The sequence below is a fragment of the Symphodus melops genome (assembly GCF_947650265.1).
Source record: "Symphodus melops genome assembly, chromosome: 15".
In the NCBI taxonomy this organism is placed as follows: Eukaryota; Metazoa; Chordata; class Actinopteri; order Labriformes; family Labridae; genus Symphodus; species Symphodus melops.
Window position 1 is genome coordinate 4,524,247 of NC_136705.1, and position 19,567 is coordinate 4,543,813.

At 39.8% G+C, this 19,567-nt stretch overlaps 1 protein-coding gene across 1 annotated transcript in view; it reads right to left on the reverse strand.

Moving 5' to 3' along the window:
* Positions 1 to 19,567, reverse strand: part of ttc27 (tetratricopeptide repeat domain 27) — a 68,747-nt gene that overhangs the window by 26,374 nt on the left and 22,806 nt on the right. Inside the window, exons 8-11 of the mRNA XM_079363148.1 lie at positions 16,868 to 16,980; positions 12,256 to 12,322; positions 4,635 to 4,748; positions 2,370 to 2,465 (exon numbers count right to left, since the gene is read on the reverse strand). Of these exons, the coding sequence (XP_079219274.1) occupies positions 2,370 to 2,465; positions 4,635 to 4,748; positions 12,256 to 12,322; positions 16,868 to 16,980 (390 nt within the window). The remainder of the gene's footprint in view (positions 1 to 2,369; positions 2,466 to 4,634; positions 4,749 to 12,255; positions 12,323 to 16,867; positions 16,981 to 19,567) is intronic.

A 19,567-nucleotide genomic window follows, 5' to 3' on the forward strand; every position in this document is an offset into this window, starting at 1 on the left:
TTAGTGCTAATTCAATTACAAACTGACATTGTTGGGCACAGATGGCATAGGTGTTAGTGAGCGTGCACCACGTACGGAATCATTGTTCCTTTAAGTGGGCAGCCCGGGTTTGAATCCAGGTTTTTCCTGCATGTCATTCACCTCCACTATCTTGCCCCCATTTTTAACTCTATTCACTGTCCTATCTAAAAAAACATATTAAATATAATAAATATTAAATATAAATATATTACAGCCTTTAAAAGTTTATGCTTGTAGGGACTCGTTTGCCGTTTGAAAATGTTACACTTCTGCTGATTTGATCAGGACCTTTTCAGAAAAAAGAAAGAAGCTGTGAACAAAAACTGTTATCAGGGACGGCTGTGGCTCAGCTGGTAGAGTCTCTCAACTGGAAGGTCGAGAGTTCGATCCCCAGCTGCCACATGTCCAAGGTGTCCTTGGGCAAGACACTTAACCCTGAATAGCTCCTGCTGCTTCGTTGGCGGCTTATGAATGTGTATGAATGGGATCAGTGTGTGAATGGGTCGGTGTGACATGCAGAGTAAAAGTACCAAGTTTATTATAAGTCATCATGAGGGACACTTTCATGTTTAAGACCCAGTGTTATAGCAATCCATCCAATAGTTACTATAAACCTGGACCCAGGTGCTAAAACAAACCTTCTTACCTGCCATGAAGCCACAACATCATAGTCTAAAAATAATGTATTTTATTAGGATAATGATCCACTGTATTCTGTGTGTGGAAGTGTTTTCACAGCGATGTGAGATGAATGAAAGCCAATGGCTGCCTGAAAGGTGGGAAATTAGTTGTAAAATTTACGGCATGCTTTAAAAAATGGACGGCTGTAATGTAAAATGTAATGTATATGCTGTGTACTTACAGGCCTGAAATGTGCAAAAAACTGAGAGTATATGAGGCACAACACACTCACAGTAACATAAACCCTCCCCAGCCATAAAAAGGCCTTGAGTGCTTTGTTACATGTCCACCATGGATCTCTAGTGTGGAGAAAATGCATCGCAGCGCCTGCTGCAATCCTCCGCCTCAACCCACTTTCAAGTCCTCAGGCAGCAATAGGGACTCTTCAATTCCAGCTTTATTGCTGTTATCAGTTATTACACGCCGCCTGGGTGATGTCTCCTCCCCAACATCTCTCTCCCTCTCTCTCTCTTTTCAGCACTCCCCCCGCCTTCAATCTCCTCGACAGGTCTAAATCTTTTTATTACTGCTTATTCTACTTACAGCTCTTTCCATTTTTATTCGGTTGCCTGTCCCGGGCTCTGCTATGGTGGCTAATGTTTGCCTTCATAGATTCCTGTGATGCTTTGTGGTTCAGCAAATGTGTCATGAAAGCTCATTAATGCATTTTTTTTACAATCCCCGTGGGACCTTTAGACATTTCATTATTCTCCTGTCGCTTCACTGCTGTCACCCTCAGCAAAAAAAAAAGCTATTTTAAGGATTATAATAAAACAGAGAGTGCGCATTTTCTTCAACAAAATCAAGTCAGACTGAGACTGTAATTAATCGCCCAATCAATTTTTACAAACTGACATTTTTAGAAATGATTAGGAGCAGGTCTGTATAGCTCTAATAGCTGTTTATTTGCCCTAAAATAAACCATATACATTAGCATTGTTATTTACGTACACCTTAAAGACCAAGATGTTAAAGTTTTATTTATTTTGATGGGTCAGAGCAGGACACATTGCTAAAGGCCCCTTTTTGGTAAGTAAGGATTCTACTGCATCCAAGTCTTGAGTTATGTCAGCGACTGCTTCTGTATGTTGTAATTATATTCTCTGGTGGCGTTGCCCTGCCTGCAATCAGTATGAATAATGTGCAATATATGTATATACGTTTTCTTTTCATTGGTATGCGCCTTTCTGTTTACATGTGGATGTGTTTTTCTATTGTTTTTATTTATTTATTCGAGTGGAAGCAGCTGAATGTTTGGCAGCACAAAAAGTCCCCAAGCGCTCAATAAGCGGTGTGTCCTCTGGTGACATGTGAGCAGCCAACCTCTCATTCTCTCTCATCCACCGTCAGCGTCACATTGTCACCACAGCTCCTCGTTCACACCATGCTTTGTTGTAATCTGCTTTTTGTTCGTTTAGATTTACACAACACACAACACACCGTCCACACCACACGACGCAACACAGTCAAGTAACAAACACACCTCATCCTCGAGTTTTGTAAAAAAGCGGTTTAGTTCAAACCGTATGTGTTCAATGCTGATATTGGGTCCATGTATTGACATGTTCTTTGTAGAGATGCAGTATTATAGCAACAAATCTCTACAAAACGTATCATATTAAACTCTTGGTATTGGAATATGTTCTTGAAAATGAAGTGGACGCTACCTGGACAACCCATCTGGTCGGGGCTTGGCAGCAGTAGAAGAGTTTGAGCCGCTCGGTCACTGGACAGTTCTTGTCTTCGAAGTGGTCAACGATCGCCTGGCAAAGAGATACAATTAATCATTTAAGCTCACGTAACCTTCTGGAGATTAAACATTCACCACACTGTGATTTAGTTATCATATGTCACAAGTGAGATGTGATGACAGCAGATACCAAACCAGTCAGCTTTCTCACTTCTCAGGATTTAAAAGGTAACAGGATGGACAGGTGGTGTTTGAGACTTGATGGCAGATGATATGGAACAAGAAAATAAAGCACACGTTCAACACACCAGACTCGTCAGGTTTTCTTCACAGTTAAGTGGATGTTCTGATTCTCATCCTTAATAGTCTTTCAATTTCACAGAAATTATTCTGTAAAAAATGAGGGGGAAAAAAAGAAAGACATCTTTTGCATTTTTATCTGAAATGATTGTTTTTTTACACGCTGAGCTGCAGAAGAGTTAGACCAGCAGGGAATATAAGGGAGAGTAGGATTGATTAAAAACAGACAGATACCAATGAGAGAAAGAAAAATGATCCATCACAATGTTAGTTTTTATTTTGCTGATTATGAAGTAAACAACAGATAGTGTTCATGATACGAGGTCATTTATCAGGAATGTGCATCTTCTTGTGTTTCATTATGAAACGTAGCATGATGTCGCAAATTGTACGTTGTTTTCTTATTATTGTAAAAAAAACGAATCCATCTTTTTTTCCCCCATCAGATAAACGACTGACTTTTTGTCTCTGTAGTCAACCTTCAGTCGGCCTTGATGCAGCTAATACTGAGAGAGAAGACAATGACCATCACGTTAGGTGAAGCGATCGTTACTGAAGTCACTTTATGAAAACAATCATGTGTGAAAACAGAACGGAGACTTTAAATGGTCCAAACTGAAATAACTTGACCATGGTTGAAAACGAGTTTGTTTCTAAATAAAGAAATGCCTCGATAATCACTGTGGCGTGTCTTTGTGAACCATACAGTGAGGTGAGTGGTCTCAACACATTTAAATATTGATCTTTGAGGTCGTATTCTGATCAGTGAAGAACAGGCAGTGTGATCAAATCAAAAGCTGTTTACAGACCAACAACAGCCCTCCCAAACTTCTCCTCTGCAGTGAGCCGTTTTCAAATATGAACTTGTGAAAAAGTTTCAGGAGGAGTGCCCTTAAAATCCTCCTGACCTCATACATGGGACTTACAACTGGAGACAACCAAGGTCAGACCAGAGTAGGGGCGGAGAGTCTCCTGAGGGAGGACATGATGTAAAAAGAACAACATGGAAATGGCGGATGAAGCAGCAGACTCCACTATGAGACACCATGATGACAGTCGTTGCCTTTATATCAACGCTGCATGCAGTTCAGTGATCATCAGAAAATGTCCAATCTCCAAACATCAAGATTAACCTACTCAAACCCTTTCATCATATGTTCTGTTTTCGGAGAGAGAAGAGGATCAAGTGTGCGTCATTTGTTTTATGAACCGTATCCATTTCAACTACAAGCACGTCTTCGAAGATTTCATTTAGTTCTTATAATGGTACACCGCAGATACTCCGCCGCAGGCCTGAAATGTTCCAACCAAAAAAAGAGAAACAAAGTCACTGTTGTCTCCCAGCAGGTGTTCGAGCATTATTACTCACTGTACGGCTCTTTTATTAATCTCATAAAGCCGTCTGTATTCAGCCTTTCAGGGGTGTTATTGATAAACATCCGGGGTAAGATTTGGAGCTACGGTGGAATAATGGTTCTGTTTGTGCTCAGGGACGTTTTCAAAGAGAACAAGGTGACTCAATAACACACAAGCAGCTCTGCAGCTCCGTTAACTTTAGACTCAATGGGAGTCTATTTCTGTAAAGTGAAGACTCAAACATGTACACATGTGGGGATAGAATTATTCATGGAGGGAAATTTACATAGAACAGCATATGTATCCATTAATAACGCTGAGCGTGAAGTGACAAACTGCATTCTGTGATTTATTAACTGTTCTGCATTTGGAAAAAAAGTAAATATTAATCCAATCTTATAAATATATATACGACTTTGCTGACAAGATGGATTCTTGAATAGTAAAAAGATTCTTCATTGAGAGAGTCGAAGGCAGGATGTGAACGCTCCCGCGTCAAAAACTAATAGTTTAAGGGTTTGCAGCACTGCTGTTGTTAATGAGTGTTAATGAATATTTAAACACAATCCCCCACAAATCTCCTTACCTGAGTTTGCATCATTGCTCTCTCCACACGTCGGGTCTTTCCTTTTTCTAGTTTGGTCCGGAGGCAGAGTGCGGAGACTTCTACAGCCCAGAACTTAGGCTGAGACAGGATGCACTGAAGGAAAGCAAAGGAACAAGGAGTAAGACCATGTATAGTCTATGTCATGTGCTTCAACATGCGTTAAACATGTCAAACAGCAAATTAAAGTTCCTTTAGAGTCCACTTGGGGATACCTCCAAAAACTCAAAAAAGTCCAAAATAAATCCATCTTCGCGTTTGGATAGCAGAAATAAAGATGTTAACAGTGTGGTCCATTTAAAAGGTTTCTGTTTAGGCCAAGGGTGTCCAAAGTGTGGCCCCGGGGCCATTTGCGACCCTTGAGGGGATTTTTTTGAGTCCCCGACTTCAATGAAAGAATCAGAAGATTTTGGTCCGAAGCCTCATTCATATGGGATATTTTGTTATTTTTCTTTTTCATTTTAGCGAGGGCTCAAAGATCTTCCTAAAATAGAAAATGTTAAGTACAATGTTTTTTCTCTCTTTTTTTAACAGCTTTGACTATTTTCCACATTTCTTGTGAACTATGAAAATGAACCATAGCATATTTTTTGCTAACAAGCAGCTTAATTACATGAGCTAAATTTTGATAAAAACAAATAAAAAAAATATAAAGTACGAAAAAAAACATATACATATATATATATACATATACACATACACACACAATTTTGACCTGCAAGAAAAATTACAGGACTAAAGGAAAAAAGATGGAACAGAAAATGCACAACGTAGAAAAAAACAAACTACAAGCTTGTCGTCTGTAAAGTGCATCACTTCAAGCGTTTTCATTTTCAGCTGATAGACAGGCAGATATTCTGTACGGGGTAAAGATAATCATGCTTTTAATGCCAGCTGAGGTTTTGGCTCATCTTTAATCACAGCAGTGATTTTCTAGCTACAGTATATTAATGAAAGTCTGAATGAAAGTGATACATGGTTTTAGGTGAGCTGAACGCACGCTAATGATGTTTGTGGCTGCTCAGCGAGACTTGCTGGAGTCTTTACTGGAACAGTAAATTATCATAATTACTCGCTTGTTTCTGAAGCAACATCAATCACTGAGCAGTTAAAGCCAAATGATAAGACATGCGTACCATTTTTCACGAGACTGCTCCCACACACAAGCTAAAAGTGCTGATCAACGAAAGCAGAGATGAAGTTTTTCTTTCTTACCCAGGAAAAAAAGAATCAAGTATACCTTTTTTAGAAATGCCAGACACTGTATATGTTTTTACTATTAGGTGATGCCCACAGTTAACATTTATAAAGATCTCAATATTCAAAGGAAAGAAGGGATTTAAAGAGTTTAAAGGATCAAGAGAGGAGGAAACATGAGTAAATATTAGGTCTGATGAGCTCCAGGTAGTCTGTAAGAAAATAATTTGTCCTTTTGCGTTCACACATGCTTCTCATTCCCAACATTTCAGGAAATTATCAGAAGTTTGTGTGCATGTGTCGATGGTAGAAACACCCACAGACCAGGGTGCAATAACAAACCTTAGGTTTTGGTTTATCACTGACTAAAGAATATTTGCACAAACACTCGTTGAATCTGGTCTAACGGAGTTAGGAGAAGAATTGTGTTCTGCTTTGGTCAGGCTCAAATTCTTTGGTACATCGATTCCCAAAGCTAGCATTAGCTCAAGTTGGAAAAAAAGGTTGGATTTAAATTTTATCTGCCCTCGTTTCAAAATGTAGACACTGATCTACAATGAAATGAGTGTCATACATTCACTTAAACACATTTCATCACATGAGCCAATGCAGCAGGATAGAAGCTAAGATGCTCCTTTTTTTAACACAATTTAATTTACTTTATTGTGATTGAAAAAAAAGACAAACTGGAACCTATTGTAAATAAGTGAATAAAAACAATGTAATTGTATTTTTGTTCACCATAAATAACCTGGATAGTTTGTCTCTGATTGTTGCCGTTTCTTGTGACGAGGCTATCATATCTTTTGATCTTAATTGATACAGTTTAATGCTGTGCCTCTAAAAAGCTAAATGTGCCAGTTCAATGAAAGATAAAACAAAAACAGCCTTTAATAGCACAGTACTCTTCAATATAAATCAACACGTACATACTGCAGAGACAGAAAACAGCTGAGAGGCTGACTGACTGTCGACTTGTAAAAGAGGAGCAACTAAAGCTCTTCGGCAATAGATGAGGCCTCATAGCTTTCTGTACTTTCTGACCAGGGATTTCTAAAATCAATATCTTTCTTATGAAGCAGTCATGTTCCTGTAGCTCAATCCTTGTTAATGAACAAGCTCTGCTTTAGAGAGACATGCCACAGTCTATCAGTCAGATAAGACTGTTAGGCTAGCAGGCTGCGTCTAACTGTCTTTAAGGTGGGATCTGGACATAAGGGAGGCGGGATCACTTCATCCCCTTGGTTTGACTTCTGGCTGAATGAGGCCTGAGGACCAGCGGTAAATCAACCATCTGTCTTTTCCAACTGGACTCTCTGCAAACTGCCAAACTCTATTGATCTCATCTTTTTAACATGTCTGCAGAGGAACTAGAACAGCCTGACAGCCGAGGTTTTCTCTTGCAGGATAACAAACTGTGGGTAAACGGACTGCACTTACACCTCTGCTTTTAGTCAAGTCGGTAAGTCATTTATTTACATTTATTTGATATCGTCATTTAGGGGTTCAGTGTCGGCCCAAAGACATTTTGACATGTGGACATCAGGAGAATCAACACATAAACCTTTCCTATCGAGAGACGACTGACTCTACCACTGAGCCACAGTCGCCCACAACAAATACCTTGTGACGTATCTTCAGAGATAATACTTCAAGCAAATGAAATCAATGAAAACTGGGGGTGAAAAGGCTTAGAAGAAAATCTACCTCCATTTTGTGCAACACACATGAAAACATTCGTCTTCGGTGCCAGCTAGGAGTTAAACCTGAAAAGAGACACCCACACAAAGGATGTATGTTGTCAGTGAGTACATAAGGAAATACGCTCAGTGAAGGACGTGAATATGAAAAGCGAGAGTCCTGTCATTCTGGTGATGATGGAAACATAAGACAAGAATGCAGAGATCGATAAAAAAAAAAAAAACACACTGCGTTTCTGCAAAAGCGCTGTAACTAAGCTCAGTCATCGATACGTTTTTGTACATTTATAATGTTCCTGTGACAGCGTGATATTCTTGTCACAGTCTGTGAATGCATTTTGTACTTCCGTGTTGAAGCACAGCACAGCATGAGCTCCACATACACACACAAAGCACAGCGTAACTGTCCCGCCCCTGTAGTGCCTCCGTTTCTACCTAATTCTAAATTCTACACGCAATTTTTTTGGTGACTGCAGAAGCATTTTAAGGCCCATTTGATCCCCATTGTGCTTATATTGCTTTTTTTCTGCAGTCTGTGGTTAACAGCAGGACAGGATTTCACTTCAGAGATAGGTCAGTTTAAGAAACATCACCAAAAAAAAAAAAAAAAAAAAATCTAATTTGAGAGTTTTTGAAAAAGATAAATCATCACTCACATCAACGAAACAAATAACAGAAACACGAGCATGTATATCAGGAAGATCATTCAGAACTGATCCGCTCTAGGTGAGTCTTGAGTTAAGCAGCTTAAGTTGATTCCGAGGTTTGTACTGACAGACTTGGCTGCAACTCTAGACCTTTTATTTCAGGAGTCACTAACGGCAGTGCGACCTGGTGGAGGGCAGTCGCACTGAATGAACCCATAATACCAGCAGCAGACGTTTAAGGATGCAGACAGATGCCTGGAAGGGGAATCGACACGGCGCACTGATGAAGACAGCCAGACATGTGACAACCATCTAACCAGCCTGCAGATTCCTGGATCTACATGTAGGCTGGGAAGATGCCTGCTCACAGAGCCAGCAGCTGCCTGCAGCTTTCTCATCCCACATAGTGACAGCATATGCTGCCAGCTCATTGTTCAAACTGAGCTCACAGCTGGGTGGATAACCGCAATCCAACTTCTTAGAAAGTGAATACCATTCCTGTCCACAAACATGTTGTTTTCATTCAGATAGAGCCATTAACAAAAATATGGATGATTAGACAAGTATGTCGGGCCTTGCTGACCAAAAAAATCGAGGACACAAGAATTAGCCTTTGGCAACGTTTCATGAGGACAAATGCATAAACAATAGGGCCACAGTTCCTCTGAGGTGAGCTGATGCATCATGAATGATTAAAAGATGTCATTTCACTTTGACTATTTTTGGGCTGTATTTCTGGTACGGCAGAAAGTAGGCGTGACTGTGGATTTCCCATCAACACCTGTGTGTTAAAGCTGTTTGTTTGCACTTACTGACGTTGTAGTACTGTCTCCTTTCTAGATTGTCCTTACTCTCTGATCACTTTGGATAAAAGCGTCTGCTGAATCAATTGTAGACTAAGGGCACACTCACACAAGGCAATCTGTACCGCGACCCAAGCATGCTTCACCTCGAAAGTCCAATTCATTTGACAAGTGTCAGAGCTCTGAGCACATTACACTTCCTCGGCCCTGGCACAGACGAGAAACTCTGGACTTCTTCAAAATAAAGGCTGCATGAAGTATACTGCGCCCAAGCACACCTCTCCGAAGTGTGTCAAAGCCAAGGAAGTGTACCGTGTCTGAGCACACGGAACGGAGCGGTCACACCGGCCAAACGAACTGGACGCTCGGGTCGAAGCGTGCTCGGCCACAGTACGGCTTGCCAGTGTGACTGACACCTAAGATTTTTCCAAAGAATTCACGATATCACGAAAGCCCAAAACCTTTTATCAGTCAAAAGCTTTCTATCAATCTATTCAAAAGTGATCACGTTTTCTCTCTTTCATAATGCAACGCTAAAAGTCACTCTAAGACATAAATCTCTGTTCTTAAATGTATAGAAATCTACCCAATCTAAAGTTGTTTGGTAAGAGGGGAACCAACAGGTTCATCAATAAGACAAAAGCAAGCGTAATCGAGGACAGACATTTGTTGACATTAATCATTTACGTGGACGCGTCGTCCCAAACAACTACACTGTCGCACACTCCAGTCCAGCGGTGGCAGTAATGCAGCAGAAAGCGAGTCGTCAAAGACGCTATAGTTTAAAACGGAAGAAGAAGAACAATGGCGCAGGCATGCGATAACAGCAGCCAGAGCACAGAGGAGGAAAAAGTAGCATACGTTCTTCAGAAGTGTGTGGGAGTTTGCAGACTATGCAAAATTCATCTGGCGTAACACAGAGTGCGAAAGTAATGAAGGAATATTTGAGGAGAAAACATCCAGGAGCTGTGTGTCAGGACGGCAGCAAAACATATTGTTTGAATAATCACATTGATTGATGAGTAAATGTGAAATAATCAATGACTGAAAAAATTAATCGTTAGATTAGTCAATTGAAAAGTAATCGTTTGGGACAGCTCTAAGACAAATACATCAGTTGTTAATGATTTCCATATGAACAAGAAGTGATCAAAAGTACATTGTCTTACTTTTTAGTGATACATATCAAGTATTATATTTGTGCTATATTATACTTGTCCATAATAAAACATGGATGGGATTTATATAACTGCCGTGTCTTGGGATAACAGTTTCAAATGGTGACCATGCTTTCTCCATCGCAGGACAAAACTTATGGAACTTTCTACCTCCAGTCATCCATCGCTCACTTCCTGTTGATCTTTTCAAAACCCGCCTCAAAGCATAAAGGCTTTTTAATTTTTAAAATCCACGGCTGTTTGTCCTGTGTTACACCGGACTCAAATAGTTGTTTGTTAGTTTCTAATGCTTTGTTTTTGGATCAACTGTATTGTGTATAAAGTGTTATATAAATAAAGTTGAGTCAAGTTAAAAGGCTGGGAAAAAAAATCCAAGCTAATACTGTACCAACCACCTGGAAGCCTGCATGCCTGCAACCCAGACACCATTAAAGTAGAAAGAAGGGCATGAAAACCACAGACAACAATGTTGTTTTACCTTTGCATCGCAACGTGTTGCGTCTTGTTGTATATGCCACCAACATGATGTTATTCAAGGACCCTATAGCACCTAGATATTATCTCCTGGTGTTTATTTCAAACCCACAGATATGAGCTACACCATTTCCCCATCATGAAAACAAGAATGAGTTGAAGGATTGTCTCAACCAATTAGGTTTGTTCTTTGCTTTTTACAACGTAAATGATAACTTCTGAGATAAATATGATACTATGTAAGTCATGAAGTTAGAATTGGTTACAACATTTTTTCCAGCAGGCAACTAAACGTTTCGGCACAAGACAATACCAGCCGCTCGGTAAGCCTCAAGAGGATCTCTCTTTTTTTTTTTTTTCTTTTAATTTCCTGTCCTGTAAAATTCCTGCTTGCCAAGCTCTTTCATTAGAATGGACCGTCACAGCTCTTTCAGAGGAGTGTCACTGAATCAGCCAAGTGAGCTATCCCATTACTGCTCTCTTACGTCTCTGGAGCAGGGGAGCGTCTCCAAACAAGCTCAGAGCTGTAGAAAAGAAGGAGCTCGGCTTTTCTTACAATGTTTAGCAATTTGTGATGAGGTTTCCAAGTTCGAGTGACGGGAAAAGAACAGCTGTTACAAAAAAAGGTGCCCCGCCCCGCTCTCTCATGTGGTACATGTGATAATAACAGTGAGGATCAGGAAAGCAATGAGGCAACCTTGCTTTCACCTTAGCCTGAGGGTAACAGGTTCACCCACTGGATGCTGCATCCTCCAGGCATCTAACAGATGCTGCAACAACACTGTCATGCAGGCTGTTAATACAGGGATTGATGCACAGTGCTCTAGCTTTAAAAAAAAGGAAAAATAAAAAAATGAAAAAATGAAAATGAAAATGCACTTTTACAATACCCCATTTTGCAGGTCTAATACAGAACAGATTTATTACTTCTTTTTTTTTTTCCACAAAGTGAAAATGCTGGCTTTGTATTTTGACCATTGACTGTATGAAGAATAAAACAGCATAAGAGCTTTGAGAAGTGAAGCCAAAAGCTTCAAAAAGAGTTCCTCCTGCTGACCGCCTCAGGGTGCACTCACACTAAGCAAAGTCGTCCTGTACTGTCTTCAAGCATAATAATAAAGCATTCTGAAGCTGTAGCTCAAGGGTATAAAATACTTCCATAATAAACCAAAGTTTGAGAAAAGCAGTGACCAAAGGAAGCAGGTCGGTGTGTTCATGATAACTCATGTTCCTCTGGCTCTGAAAAAAGTACCTGACGAGCAGTTTTCAGCTCATAAGGAAGTTCTGACTGCTTTCATAAAAACCGTGAGGTAGCATGTGGGGTTGTCAACATGGATTTATGGTTCTGTTTTCCTCCACTCAGCTTTCCTGCAGTTCTCTTTAAATGTGAGTCATTTTATCATTTTTGCTCGGGGCTTTTATTTGGACGTTATTTTGTTCAGCATGCTGCATCAACAATCTAATCTTTTCTGCTTTGAACTAATGTTTAAATGTCAAGGCAGTAGAGGGGAAAGTATTGATGATAAATGGATAGAGAAATAAGAGGATATGGCATCTACCTTGAAAAAAAATAATAATAATAATAAAATATATATATCACTTACAGATGTGAAGGCCAGGAGTTCCTCTGAAGTCAGTTTATGCACCGGGTTATTCTTCTGGAAGTCAGTGCTGTAAGACAAACAAAAATGTGTATAAACAAATCAAGACTAAGGACACAAACACGATGCAAAGCAGTATTTCTGGGCTTATCTTTATTGAACACAAGCACAAGATGCAGCTTTCAAGATGCATGAAGGCGAAACACAGCATAACACTACAAGAGAGAGTTCATTTCTGGTTGCCTCTATGTGGCTTCCTTGCCATTTTGTAAAAGTATTTCAAGATGAAATACTAAAAGCTTTGGTGGAATCACTGTTGAAGAAAATCCTGTTAAGTTTAAGTGCAGCTGCTGTCAGAGAGTCAGCCTTTGGCTCCAGGAGGTTGACTCCTTTCCAGACTAAAGGATTAGAATTTCAGGGAGATTTCCATTTCTTGGAAAGGCACACTATGCTAAAATGCAGACAGGTTGATATAATATAAGAAGTTAACTAAGTCATTTATACTTTCACCCCTTAACACCCAATCCTCCAGGTAGCCCTCACTGATGAATAAATAAGCATACAGAGAGACCTGACAGTGTGCAGGTCAGCAATGGAAAGTCCAATATGGAGATTAGAAATATATATAACAGACGGAAGTATAGGAGAAAAAAAATGACTTTTCTGACTGTTGTTCTTTTTTACAGGGCTGTAAATCTCAGAGTGCGTTTATGAGTGTGGTAGACCCACACATGCTTGGAGGTATGCAGAGCATCCTTTGTACGGCTAGCCTTTCTCAGCAATGCACATTATTGCAAGAGACTCTTACGCATCAGAAACTGCAAGTCTTGATGAACCAAACACTTAATTTCACTCAGAAGATTTATAGTGAATATTTTCTTTTTACTGAAAACAGATGACAACCAAGGGACAGTTTGGTCTACTTCTTCCAAGTTGTGAATTTGGGATTGAGTTACTGGATTCAGTAATCACATAATCTGTCAAGACTAAAATCAGGTTATTTGATTGTTTTTTTTGCTTCCACCTTTAAGGCCAGTGTTGAGCAAGAACCTAAGAAAAGGTATCTATAGAAATCTACAGAAAAGGTCATAGTAGACTATTTACATTGAGGGATTCCTCGACGGCCTCTCTTCAAATTCAATTATCAAAATGTAGTATAAAAAAAGTATAATAATTTATACAAAGGGACAACAAGGTAAGACTTACAAGGGAGGCAAGGAAAAATAAATGTCTTTATTTGTTAAACTGGTTGTAATTGATGATTGTCGTTGGGTTGCAGTGCACGTCGTGGCGGTTGTAGAGGTTTGGCGTTTGAGTTGTGGGTTGGTGTGGTTGTGTCTGGTGATGGTTGCTACGGTGCTGGTTGTGGTTTTAGTTGTTTGTGGATGTGGATGTGGAGGTGTACGTATAAACAGTGTATGTTGTCATGGTTCGCTATTTGGTGTTTGCAGAAGTGACGGATGTGGTCGTTGGGTGGGATGCTATGGTAGTAGTTGCTATGGTAATAGTGGTGGTGTTGATGTTGGTGGTGCTAGCTCAGTTTTCTTGGTGTAGTGCTGATTATGTTTTCTTGTACTTTTTGAGAATCATGTCTTTGGAAAATGAAACTTTTTGATGATTTAATCGGAGATCTAAATATATATATATATATATATATTTTATGGGGGAAAAAACTGCCCTTTTTTTCCCACCTTTATTTTAAGCTTCAGAACAAACAAGTCACTGTTGAGACTGGACAACCTGTGGATGATTTGTCGGTTTTACACAATTTCATGAAAAGAATAGCAGGTAGTCCTGAGCTTTTGAAATTAACTTAACATAAAGGCTTGACTTTACAGGCAGAAAAAAAGAATCCAGCCAAGGTCACATTCCCAGAGTTAAAAGGACCGTGGAGAACTCGATTGTCTGATCTCTCTGACCAGGGACTCTTCAACTTTTTAAGCCCTTGGCTAAAAATTTAATAAAAGGTAATCACATCCTCGGATGTTCTCTCGTTAATACAAAGCGCACTGACAATGAAGAGGCAATTAAAATTCTTGAAAGCACTGTGTGTCTGCTAAATTGACCACTTACTCCAAACACTGAAACGGTTGCTGAACCTCAAAGTCACCTCATTACGCTAAACCCCTGTCTACACCTTGAACATTCTTGTCACATTTTTCAATCATCCATCTGATGGACTTATTAAGATCCTTTGTTAGCCACTGCACACGATAACACAGGCATCATTGTTACTCTGTGTTTAATCATCTCGTGTGCTCGTATCCTCTCATTTATGAACACGTAGTAAAAACATATGTAAATTGTTTACACCACAATAAAATAAAAAAGAATAAACCTGTGTTATATTTTTTTCTGTTGAGTACTTCCATTAGCTTTAATGTTTCCAACAAGGAAACTGTAACTGCCACTGTTGCACTGCTGTGATTAAAGCGTCCCGTAAATTATACTTGGACACATCGTCGGTAAACATCGTTGTTTTCACCCAGTCATCCTGACAACGGTCAACTGTCAAGTTTATTTTCATCGTGTGTGGTGAGAATCACTCCCATGATTCCCGGTCAGCCTCGACTTCATCTTTTTTTGGTTATTGTTTTGATTAAGAGCCCCCTGCAGGTGGGTTTAAGATTTAAAACAATGTTTTAATAAGTGAGCTTTCTTTCACCTGTTTTACCAAATGAAAACATTGTTTGGAATCAAAGTTGAACAAAATTTTAAACAGACTTCACACGGTTTATTTTTCTGACAGTATATAAGGGTCCGATATAAGTTAAGTTTCTTACTTGAACATAATACATAGTATACTATTGTGACCCCAAATTTTGTAGTCACATATATAGACATGTAATTGTAAAGATTCAAGATGTAATAAACAGCAGTGGATTACCATTCTCCTTTTCTTTTTATATACTGACATAGTTATTAAAATTACACATTTAAAAGTACTCTTTTGCTCTACCAATAGAATTTAGGTTATCAATAAATGAACATATTTCTCCGAATTCATCCGGTGAGTTTCTGCATCATTTTATTCATAAATCAAAGTATTAAGATTTAAAATTGTTGGTTGTAACAAGTGGATGTTTTCCATCATGACATTTTAATCGCCATGTATGAAGATAAGAAAGTAATTTGTGATGCTGTATTAAAGCTGTGTGCAGATCTAAAGTTAATTCAGACAGACCTGCTGCTCATCAATCATCTCCTCGCAATCTCACTAACTGCTCCATTGACCTTCACCTGACCCCTCCACTCCCAGCAGCAGCATGGGAATTCATCACTGACTTGCCATGAAGCTAAATGGGTTTTATATCGTGTTGAATGTCTTCTATTCACCCTTTTTCAGGAGCAGAGCGCCACGACAAACAAGTTCACAATTTACCAGAGGTGAACCGTGAATCCAGAGGGAAACAAAAGGTCACAAAGTGAGAAATGAGGTCTGCAGAAAAACAACAGGCGGGTGGAAAAAGTGCTGACACCTTTCTCTAGACTTTATTTACTGATAGAATTTTAAAAGGCTTCAATATAAGGCTATAAGAAATAACTTATGTGTAAATTATTGCTAAATATGCGTAATTCTTAACTTGCTTTTGAAAAACACAACTGGCCAATTATAAGCCCTTTACTCTCGCAATCACTCTACCGTCTGTTCGGCTTACTTAATGCATTACGTCATCGACTCCTGAAGTCCTACAACATATAATACAAAAGCAAACAGTAGAATCAAATGACTGCTACACAAAGGCTAATGTTGTAGAACAGTAAAGAGTGCTAGTTGGTTAGGAAGATTTATCCTTGAGACAAGTTTTACTGTTTCACACAGCTTTCTAACTAATGTACCTTTGAAGGTCCTCGTGTTTGAACCACTGAGATCTGTCTCGAAACGAAGTTCAGAGCACAAAATTACCGCCCTGAAATAGTCACTGTTTCCCTTTTAAAAGTGCACAGTCTTCTGGGGATAAGACTCGCTACGCTGACTGTTTGTTATGGCTCGAGTTTTCAAAGCCCGTCATTTCAACCAACCTTTTTTAATTCAGTTATGATGTTTTTTCTGAAGTACGTGGCACAGCGGTTTTCAACCTTTCAGCTACTGGAAATAAATACTTTTTATTTTTTATTATACCGCTGAAAATGTTTTTTGAACTCATCAGATAACTTTATAGCCATCCATCCCTCCATCTATTTTCTTCTTCTTGTTCGACTGCAAAGCTGGCTAAGCAAATCAACCCAAACATCCTTTTCAAGCATCTCCTGGGGGATTGTTAGGAGTTTCCAGACCAGATAGGATATATGATTCCTCCACCAATCTCTGTGTTTAGCCTGTGTTATCCTCCCAGTTGAACAATCCTGAAAAGTCCAAAAGGCAGCATCCACTAGGCATACTAGTTGTCTGAATCACCTCCAGTTCTGGAGGATTTCTACTGAAAAGGAAAATAAATGTCTAATCCTCAAAATTTTCTAAGGCAATCCTAACTAACTTCTCAAGTTTGAATAGAAGTATTAGTAGATACACTTGGTATTGTGCTCTCAGCTTAAGTTACACAAATAACCCTTCTGATTTTCAAGCTTGGATGAACTGATTTAACAGACCTTGGCTTTGAGTTAGAGGACTTACCAGAGACCAAGGATGACAGCCTGCTCCTCGCCGTTGAGGTCAGGGAGCTCATACTGATCTGGCTCCTCTAAATTGATTTTATCCAGCACAGTGTCATCACCCAAACTGCAGTCCTGAAAGGGAGAAAACACAAATGGAGTCAGCACACAGCAGTCGCAGATGGTTACAGCTACTCCTCACAAGAGCTGTGCAAACATAGTTTGAAAATATTTGTAATGTGCAGATGGTATATCTTTGAAAGAACTAAAAATCCTTCTGAACTATAGGAGTGGCATCACCTGGATATGATACTTAAAGACTATTATTATTATGCTACGTTATAGATATGTTGAAGTGGACATGAAAAATCCACTTTTGAACATTAATTTGGATAACCTGACCCACAAAATGTGAAATAAATCCACCCAGCCCTTGTTTGTGGTCTGCTGAAATCTTACCACAACGAGAGAAGTGCTCCGTTTCAAATATTCTCAGATTGTGACATCACAAGTGGGATTCTGGTAAGAAAATCCCCTCCCCTGGTATCTCCACCCATAGACCCCACTCCGAGGGGGGGGGGGTCTTTAAATTTAAAGAAACACCAAAACAGAGCGTTCTAAGAGAGCTGGTTTCTACAGGGTTATAAACCTCCTCTGTGCTGGATTCATGTTATATTTTGACCAAAGCAGAGCACAGATGTTTCATTTAGAGCACATGGGACTATTTGAAAAGGTTAAAAAGGGTAAAATATTTCCCCTTTAAAAGGTCTGTCCCGGGTTAGCATACTCTTATCTCTCTATTGACTGCATCATGACTGGAGGGCTGTAGGTGTCAAGATGGTCAACACAAAGTGACTGTGTTAAAAAGAGAAAAAGGGCGAGTTCTGCAGGAGGCGAACCAAACTGAAATAGGCTATCAGAGAATCAAGACATCAAAAACAAAACAGAGAGCCTGTTTCGACTGAAGACAGATCTGGAGGGCGTTACCTTTAACCCCAAAAGTGTTCAATATAGCCTCTTATATGATCTCAACTAGCCGATAACCAAACTGTCAGATCAGAAATCAGAAATCCCTGCTCTGCTGCGCTCACATCCACCACTCCCTCTCTCTCAGTTGCTCGACCACTTGCACATCGCTCTGACTTACAACAGCCTACAGAGCGCCTAAATACAAAAAGTTGCTCTAGCTGTGCGATTTGTCGCATGTGATGTGGTAAAATATTTATATGAACGCTAATTCAAATTAAATATTAGTAATGTGAATGGGCTTTGACAGACTACATGAATTAACTATAAGGTTTAAATGTATTTCTGCGGCTGCAGATGGATATTGTAAATTTCATAGGCAGCTTGGGGTTCAGGATAACTTTGACAGGAGGATCCTTGGATCAAACAAATGTGCACTTTAAGCCAGTCGAAAACAGTCAAGTGCATTCCTCTGGTCTACTTTTGGCAAAAATACAGTGCATTCATGCAGACGGAGAAAACTCCATCCAAACCCTACTCTGTGACAATTTGGTTTGGCAGCAACAACAAGACCTCGAGATCGAACTTGCTTTCATTACAATAACTGCAGAGTGCCAAATCCAGCCAGACCTGCGGCGACAGAAAGGCCCCAATATCCCTGCTGGCAGTGATTCTGATTGTCCAGTGATGAAGAGTTCCTTCTTTCCTTCTATCCATCCTAGATAGGATGCAGTGCGCCTGGTTAATGACAGTCTTGATTGAGCTCATTTACTCCCTGTCCTCCAGTAATGAGGGTATTAGTGGTCTGAGCACAGCACAAAGAACTGGAGCTGGGCCACGGCCACAACACTGAGAGCACCACGGACACTCTTCAGCAGAATTCTGAGAGTATACTTGAGCGAGGACAAATACCTCCTGACTTCTTCAGCACAACACACAGTTTATACATAAACTCTACGCTGTCGCCTGAGGTGAATAGTTCCTGAAATGGAACTGCATTATGCTGCAAAGTGGACTGCAACTACCGCGATTAATTGGTTGGGTAATGTTGCAGCAAAAGTTCACAAGACGTTCTACTCGATGCAGTTACAAGCCGGTGGCTTTCAAAATAAACCACAAAATCAGACGATGTTTGTAAGTCTCATGTTGTGCATGCATGTTTTTCCTCTACAGTTGTATTTTTATTACAGTTTAAAGCGCCGCCTCATCATTATATGCTGCATTTCAATGGCCATTGTTAAACATAAAAAGGCCGTCTGAAAATAAACCACATTTAAATCAGAGGTACCAGCTAAAAAAGTAAGAACACTTACAACCACCACATGCATACGCTACCACATAGACTCTGCATTGATTTGGTGCATAAAAGAGAATTCAGGGTGTAAACTTCCTGTCGGAGAACAACCATTGTTTTTAATTGAAAGGACAAGTCATTTGTAAGCTATGATGACTGTTTTTGGTCTATGACTCATTTTTTCCTGTGAATAAAGTTACGTCAATTTGCCGATGTTTTTAATTTGGGGGGGGTATATTTAGGGACGTGAGCTATGAGCCAACTCCCTCGATAGTCAGTAGCTGAATTATGAATCAGTAAAAGGTAATCATAACAATTGTATGAATTCAGAGCCGCAACGCTGGTCAGATGTTGATTGCAAACTGTACCCCAGCTGCCCACCCTTCGCCGGGGTGACAGCCCTGGTTAATGGCCACTGGCATGCAGCTATAATGCTCAACTACCAGGATGTCAACCAGTACA